The following is an 8,182-nucleotide window of genomic DNA, read 5'->3' as shown; positions in this document are numbered from 1 at the left end:
GCCATTTTAAACTTTCGAAACGTGTAAACGTTTCATCACAAACAGAAGTAGATCGCTAGCACTTGACTCACAAGAAGAATGGACAGTAGGTAGGCAGGAAAATAGGAATCCTCCGATACTCCGGAGTAAGTGAAATTACTTCTGGATCCTCGGTGAATCGAGACCCCATTTAAAATCCATACCGGATTGAGTGTCCAGGAGTACTAGCGAACCTTTCCAAGACTTGAATAGGCAAAATTTCTGCAGCACGTGAAGAATTTGACACGGTCGAATGTTCCGTCAGTGTTATAATAGTCAATGATTCCATCAGCTCCCGGAAGCGACAGGACTGAAACGCGTGGCTTACGTTGAAAATCACCACGAATTGAAATCAATCTTGTGTATCCTAGTGAATAACCTTGCTTGTGGATCATTCCACGGTTATCAAATGAAACTTCATCTAAAAAGACAAGATTTCGGTGACACCAGTCGACAGAGCTGAGCTTTTCCACAAAGCGAAAAACGTCTTTCTCTTTAACATGCATCGCTCTTCGTTCAAGCACCTTGCGAGTAAATCCACAACCGAGCAGTATTCTCCACAATATGTCCTTAAAATGCTCATTTGATGAGCCTTGAGGAAAGATTCCTGGACCTCATCTAAATAGACTAGCAGCTGCATATGTGTAGAGCTCACCTAGTCACTTTCGATATGCCTTTGTAAATGCTCGCGTTGAACTCGCTTCATCCCGCTGGTAGGTCCAGATTTTCTCGTAGACGTTGATCCAGTTCCCAATCGTCTTTGCCGATTTGAGATAAATTCGAGCAAGGTCCTTACGCGAATATCCGAGGCAATTAAATCCGTAGAGGGAATGAAAAACAGTGTTGGGGTGGGCATGCCGGCTTGTTACTGCTTCCTCCATTGATACGAGAGACTTATGATAGGCTCTTTCTGTCCAGCATTGCAAACAATAACATAAAAATAATGAAATTGATATGTGTTTTACTACACATCTCCACCAGGTAAGACGCTGCACCACCCTTGTATTATACTGCACACCTCCGCCAGGCAAGACGTCGCTGCAGAAGTGCGGGTGGAAACTTGCTGTTGCGAATTTGCTTAGCTGGTATGTTGACCAATCAGATCATCCTGTGGATTTGATGTGCGGTTCGACCAGTAGGCAATAAAGTGTAAATTTGGACGGAATTGACAATAGCCTGTGAAGCATGGAATTGATTATTAACATTGCATTTAAGAAGAAGAAAAGATCTCACTCGTGAGTTTTTTCTTCTCCTGTATAGCTGTAAATTATTCAGTACTGCGTACAGTAGATATTGTCAATTCCAGTGAAAATTGGATACCGAGGGTGATTGACGGATAGTCTGAAAAATCAACACTTAGATATGATTGGTCAAAACTCACCAGCTTCAACTTAGGTTGAACCACAAGCTGCTATTGATGCGAAGTAGCGTCCGCTGGGGATGCTGGTATCTGCTGCTCAGGTTGACCAACAGGAGATGCAGCTCGGGGTGATGTTCGACGTCGTGTGGAACGTGGAGTCCGCGGCTGTCTAGCTGTACCAGGGGCTGGAGAAGGTCGAGCTTGAGCTGATTCACCAGGTGATCTTGCTGCTCCAAGAAGTGACGCTCGTTGGGCTGCAGATGACACTGGACCCGGGGTTGAGTATGCCCTAGTCGTGGTCACTGGCAGTGCTTCTCGGTCTAGAGGTGTACGCCGTCGTACTGGACCTGGGTGGGGCGGTGTAGTCTCCGTTGGCGTCCGAGTACGCTCAGGATATGGAGATACACGGGCCGAATGTGGCGATACACGTGTTCGACCACCACAGCGTGCACCATCAGCTGATGCAGCACCCGCTGGTGGGGTCCTCTTGCGCTACCAGACGAGACGTTAGATCGGAGATCCATTACCGCTTACTGACACGGGAAACGTTGCCGATGCAGTGTGTGGAAACCTGTCGCATGTAATGTTTCCGTATGATGTATGGTAGGATGAACGATTTCATAGGCCATTCAGCGCGGGTGATTAATAAATCAGGCAGTCAAGTTTTGAGTAGAAAGCACAAATACCCGTCAGTAACAATCGTCAGGTCAAAACCTTTACGCACTTCGCAAACCCGTGCGACCTTCAATTCAAATGCAGCACGAAACATACTCGACTGCAAGGCGTGAAGCTACTTGCGAAGGAAACAAATGAAGCTGATGCTAGCCTTCAATTTTTTAGTTAAATTTCACACATCTTTACCGCAAACTACAATAATTTCCGTTCGCAGATCTAGAGATATTTTTTTATAGTGCCATATCCAGGTAGTCTTGGAAATCTTCACTCGTCGTAACCGGATGCCCGTGGATGGTCTTGTCTTCGAGGATTTCCGCACTGACGTCGGTCATGGAAATCTTCGTGTTGGTACCGCTTCCAGTGGTCACGATAGTGCCCTCAAGGCTTTGAAAATTTTCGAAAAAGTTGGCAAACCTGGACACGGTATTAATAGCTCTCGGGCTGTCCACACACTCTTCTAGGAGCTGTAAACATTTCTTCCGTGCAAAACGCCATCGTACTTGACATGACAATTCTTGGGGCAATCTTTGTTTTCAATGCTTTCGCTGCTATCAAGAAGGTTCACAGTGGTACCGCTGCCAACGGTAGCGACGACCGTGGCCACAACGGAAAGAAGACACAAAAGTTTCATTGGGGGAGGGGCCTTTGAGTGTGGGTGGACGCAAATTGAAGAATGACAGCGAACTCCGTTGTCGCTATGGGGCTTATCTTCCATGGAGAAGAACTCACAGTTAGTCTGTGATACATCCCTTAACACAGTACGTAATTTTGAGGTGATGCTGTAAAAAATAAAACTCGCATGATCATCACGCAGGGAACCCGAAAAAATAATATGCGTAAAAATTAATCCTAATTTTTTAATTTAATTATTAATTTATGGCTGTCCACAATGGGAACAACCCCAATTTTGAGTAAGGTCTAGTCAAGTTACAGCGTGGGGGTGCGCTGAACGTCGCGGAAAAATTAGCCTGCGCTGAATTTAGGTCGCCTGATCTCGAACGGTCGTCTTCAAGAGCCGCCGAGAGCGTTCTATTGTGAGAGCGGCGTTCAAGAAACGCAATTGCGCTACGTCGACGTCGCGTACATCCCGCCAACGTCTAACGAGTGTGAGCGCTTCTTCTCTCTCGCTAAGCTGGTGCTGTCTGATCTACGGAAGCGAATGTCTCCAGCCAGGCTCGAGATGATAATGTTTCTGAACTACAATCGTGACTTGCGAAGTTTTGCAAATAATTATTAATTTTCTCAGTTCACATCGATGTATTAATTTAAGTATTGCATTTTCGGGTTCCCTGTCATCACGTCACTTCAAAATGCGACCTCTAGTATTATTATCACGGGTGCTGCTTGCTTATTAATACTAGTTTTGCAACCAACTCGGCAAGCGCTCTACTACAGGTATTGATTGATATTCTCAGTAAGTCACTGGTGCTGGAAGTCCTTCGCTAGCCGTGCAAGATGCACGGCTAGCGAAGTGAGACGCTGCGTGTTGGCCAAACATGCGGAAAAGGAGCCGTGTTTGAGGCAACCTACCGCACAGAGACCAGTGCTGCGTGTGTTAAAAGCGGAATTCTCCGATGCTTTGTCTTAAGATTCAACGTCAGCGAGATTCTAAGTGCCCGTGCATCGAATTGCTGAACAGGCTGTGTGCTAGTATGCACTGACAAGCAGAGCGTGGCTTGCCACATCCTGTCCGTCGATCCCACATGGGGAACCAGTCGCGGCCCGATATTATTGTAGGCGACATTGAACATTGGGCCAGAAATTGTAACCCATACTATACAGACTGTAAAAAGTCTAATAATTGTCTGTTTGATATAAATAAAAGTGCTATATATAACTTAGTGTCTTGAGAGGGCGGTAGAACTCATCAATTAGCCAGAAGCATCCTTTAAGGTCAGCGAAAATGTCCGGCAAGCACGAGTTCTGCCCAGGAGAGAAGCGGATGATTGTGAACAGCTACGAGTATTTCAAAAGCCAGAAGGAACAAGGCCTCTTCAAAGGCATCATGACACGCCAACTGGTCTCTGATAAAGGCGGCTTCATGGCCTTTCATTCTCCAACTCGCCTCGAAACGGACAGGAAAGTCCTGTCGTCTACAAACCTCTGTTATGGTCCGTGTCTTCGCTGCTGCGGCGTTGTCTGCTGCTATCCTGGCTGCTAGCGCCAAGGCCACCAACTTTTTTCTCGCTGCTGAGGCGCCGGACTACAACAACGAGGTGGTCAGCAATCTCTTGGCCAACGTCAGTGCCGTCCGTGGCGACCGTGAGGCGTACGCCGTCTTCGACTGGGACAACACGTGCATGTTTGGCGACATCTCGTACACGTCGGTGTTCTACCAGGTGAACAACCTCAACTTCCGCTTCACACCGGAGAACTTCGAGTCCATCTTCTCGCTTGGTTACAACGCCAGTAGCAGTGACATCTGCCTCGTTAACGGCACCAACTCGGTGATCGGTCAGGACGTGAATGGCACAGACGTGACACTAGCCACGACTCTGGCTGAGACTGCCAAGGACTACAAGGTGCTGTACGACGCCTATGTTGCCCCTAAATACAACTTAAGCAGCAGCGCTCAGAGCTCGAACGTTACGCTGGACGAGATCAAGGAGACGACCGAGTACCAGAACTTCCGTGCCAAGATGGGCTTCCTACTGTACAGTCTGGAGGTCATGGATGGCGGTGACGATTACTCGGAATGTTCCCAGTCTATCGCCATGACGGTATTCCCTCACCTTCTGGTCGGTATGACGGAGGATGAGATCAAGACGCTCATCCGCTCCAGTATCCGCTGGAACCTGGGCCAGGCGTTAGAGGAGCCCACGTACACGTCCACAGGCGACCTGGCGGTCGAGGGCGCGTACACCAAGGGACTACGCTTCTTCAATGGCCAAGAGTCGACGATGTGCGCTCTACGTGCCGCCGGTGTGGACGTGTACATCATCAGTGCCTCTCCTCAACTCTACGCCGCTGAGGCCGGCAACCTGCTCGGACTAGGCAACATGGTGCCGAACGACAACGTCTTCGGCGTCCGCTTCAAAACGGACGACGCCGGGCGATTCACCGGTCAACTGGTAGACAACTATCCCATCACGTGGGGTCTCGGCAAGGCCGAGATCGTCACCAGTATCCTGAAGCCGATCCACCAGGGTGCTCCTCCTATCTACGCGTCGGGCGACTCGGACGGCGACTATGAGATGATGGACACGGTCCGTGACGGCGTCGTGGACACCAACAACCGTCTCAAGGGCAACTCTTCGCGCATCAACGAGTTCTACGTAAAGGCCTGCGAGTTCTTTGGCACAACTGAGCCCAGCACTAACAACGCGTACCTCCTGCAAGGTCAGGACCAGGTCATCGGTTCGTGGATCACGTCCGGTTTCAGTACGGAGGACGGCGTCACGTACGAATCGGCCGTTGACTCGTACGACCACTGCGCCCACTACAAGTTCCTCGACGTGTAAATGATATGAGCAGGTAGGACCTGCTACTACATTGTAGACGCCATAGCTTGGAACAACAACGCAACAGCTAATAGATTTGTGACACAAGGACAGTTCCGATTTAATTCGAAGCCGACGTCTTTTTCTTCTGGATCTGGATGGTGTTTTCTAAGTTCTCCCACCATTCCAATAACTCAGCTACAGACCCGTCTTTACTGCTTCCTTCGCCGTGAACATCCCCAGGCGTGTAGTCGGACGTCGACACAGACGTTCGCTTGTCTAAAGACCGGGCTTCCGTAGTTGAAGCCTTCTTTGACTTGGATGTCGTACGTTTGACCACGTCCGTGAGGGAATCGGGGGAGCCGACACTGCCAGCAGCCGAGGATTTCACTGTAGGAATCTTCACGTCGCGCACTGTGGCGTTGTCCTTGGAGCCGTAGAGCATGCGTAGCGTGTAGATGTCGCCAGCGCTGAGTACCGTGCGCGTTCCAATCTCTGCGTCTCGACTCGAATTACAGTGTTGTTCCACTGGTTGGATGCAGTTCTTAACCGTCTCCACGTCGCAGAAGGCTTTGAGGGGGTATTGCGCCTTCGGGAAGCAGAGACCAGCCGTACGACCGTAGTGCATGATGGACTGGGGGTCGTACGGCTTGAGCGTCGCCTCCTTGCTCGTCTTCTTACCGTAGTTCTCTGCCGAGACCGGCAAGTTTTGGTCAGTCAGCACAATAACCTCTCTATCTGGATGCGTGTGTTCATGATAAAGTCCCATAGCGTGGCCAATCTCATGGACGACGTTGCCCGGACCGCCGGTGAAGCAGCTCTCGCCCAGGTTCATGATCTGCGGCTTGCCGTCGTTCACGTACCCGACCATCCCGTAGCACGCGTCTTCGTTCTGCTCGATACTGACGTATTTGCCTTTACATTTGGAGATCGGTTTGCACTCCTCTAGCGTCACATTCACCTCCGCCTTGCTGTACAGGTCTATGGCGGTGTTGATGACGTCCAGCTCGTAGTCCGAGAAGGTACCATTGATACGGTACCATACAATATGGTCAGGCCAGATATCCTCCTCCAGAATGATGGCTACACCCAGGCGACGGCGTTCAGTGGCCTCAAAGCAGTCCACTTCCCGACTATTGATCCACTGAGGCGCGTCTACCAGTCCGCGGTCTTCGAAACACGTCGCGGCTCCGTACAGACACCGCGCGTAGATGCTACCGGGGCGATGAGCTCGTCCCGTTAAGTATCTGGCACTGCCATGTTCAATCTGGACACCGTCGACGTTGCACGCAGCGGGTCGTGCCCACACACAAGCGCCCCACGAGAGCAGAAGCAACGTCGGGAGCAGCATTGATACAGTGGAGACGGTTGAGCGGACTGACTACTCGACTGTGATTGGCTGATAAAGAAAGGGTTCAGAAGTTAATGACAAGACGGTTATAAAAAAATAATACACTGCAATCAGAAAACGAGCAAATATATTTCCATGTCAAGAGCTAGCCCAATAAAGTGGTATGGGAGTGTTTACTTCGCTTTATGTCGTGGCTGATGTCACAAAGATAACACACAGGCGCAAGAAGCTGTAGAGTAATACGATTACCGAAGCTCGTGCGAGTCGCGGGATGCTAGGGACTACTTATTAATAAGTAAGATGTTTCAAAAGCCGAATGAGACTATTTTATATTTTGGACTCGCACCCATTTTGAGCCCTCATAGTCCGTAACCCCGTTCTCCCTAGTTTCCCTCGACGCACTCACGTGGCTCACGGCCTTTGATCCCTCGACTCAGCAAAGTCGCTGTATATGGGCTTAGATTTTATCCCGAGACAGTGTTGTCAAGAAGAACCTTTAATATGCTCTTCAGTAGCTTTAGAGTACAGTATAAATAATTTTTGTTTATTCGAATGCTCGGTTGGGTGATAAAGGTAACTAAAAAAAGCGTGCTCGTGGTTGCCCAGTGCGATTCATTGTTATTAACAATGTGTTAATCAGATTTTTGGCGATTCATTGAAGTAGCTTATAAAGGCCAACACCAACACCAGCTGTGATACCCAAGCTAAGCAAAATTGAAATTGCGCTCACCCACATCTTCGCCTTAGGAGAAAGAGGTTTTTCGCTCGCCTTATGGGAGATTTTTTCGTCCTTGCGCTTCTTCGAAGTTGTCGATTCGTCGTCGCTATCCAGCATGTACGCAGCAGCGTCAAACCTCTCTTCATTCTTAAGTTTCTGCGGCCTCCGGAGACGTTGGATTTTGTGCTTTGATCGAATACCCTTGGCGTTAGAAGCCTTGGCAATTCTGGGAACTCGAGGATCTCCGTCGGTGTCAGCGACTACCATGCCGCTCACGGTAGAACAGGCCACGAGCAGGGCAAGAAAAAAGTTAATGTGCATGGTACTGCAAAAATCGGAATGACTTGTACAGGACAAAGCTAAGCACAAAGGAACTGACAACTGAACCACAGTTCGAGCAAACAACTACTTGAAACAGTTTTTATTCCAGTGCCTGATTACTTAATGTATTATTCCACCAGTTACTATTGTAAAATTCGATGATAATTCACAGCTAGGGCGGCTAAAAGAGCTGAACATTCTACGCATTTCTTAAATAATTATTAGGCACACCAATTCACAATCAAACACAGATTTCATAAAACCTACGGGTCACGCCAATTTGGATGACGTCAGTAAAG

At 48.9% G+C, this 8,182-nt stretch overlaps 3 protein-coding genes across 3 annotated transcripts; 1 reads left to right on the top strand and 2 right to left on the bottom strand.

Moving 5' to 3' along the window:
* Positions 1-4,123: 4,123 nt before the first annotated feature.
* Positions 4,124-5,514, top strand: PITG_09825 (uncharacterized protein; the record flags this gene model as incomplete). The annotated part of the gene is made up of 1 exon (XM_002902344.1): positions 4,124-5,514. The coding sequence occupies one exon, from the start codon at positions 4,162-4,164 to the stop codon at positions 5,512-5,514; it is 1,353 nt and encodes a 450-aa protein (XP_002902390.1).
* Positions 5,515-5,614: 100 nt separating this feature from the next.
* Positions 5,615-6,844, bottom strand: PITG_09824 (metalloprotease family M12A, putative; the record flags this gene model as incomplete). Its single annotated transcript, XM_002902343.1, has 1 exon — positions 5,615-6,844. The coding sequence occupies one exon, from the start codon at positions 6,842-6,844 to the stop codon at positions 5,615-5,617; it is 1,230 nt and encodes a 409-aa protein (XP_002902389.1).
* A 464-nt stretch (positions 6,845-7,308) lies between these two features.
* On the bottom strand, positions 7,309-7,883 carry PITG_09823 (uncharacterized protein; the record flags this gene model as incomplete). The annotated part of the gene is made up of 2 exons (XM_002902342.1): positions 7,309-7,338; positions 7,575-7,883. The coding sequence occupies 2 exons, from the start codon at positions 7,881-7,883 to the stop codon at positions 7,309-7,311; spliced, it is 339 nt and encodes a 112-aa protein (XP_002902388.1).
* Positions 7,884-8,182: the final 299 nt, after the last annotated feature.

This window comes from Phytophthora infestans, genomic scaffold (genome assembly GCF_000142945.1).
Source record: "Phytophthora infestans T30-4 supercont1.17 genomic scaffold, whole genome shotgun sequence".
Classification (NCBI taxonomy): Eukaryota; Oomycota; class Peronosporomycetes; order Peronosporales; family Peronosporaceae; genus Phytophthora; species Phytophthora infestans.
The sequence above is the reverse complement of the archived record's forward strand: the minus strand, read 5'-3'. Positions and strand labels throughout refer to the sequence as shown.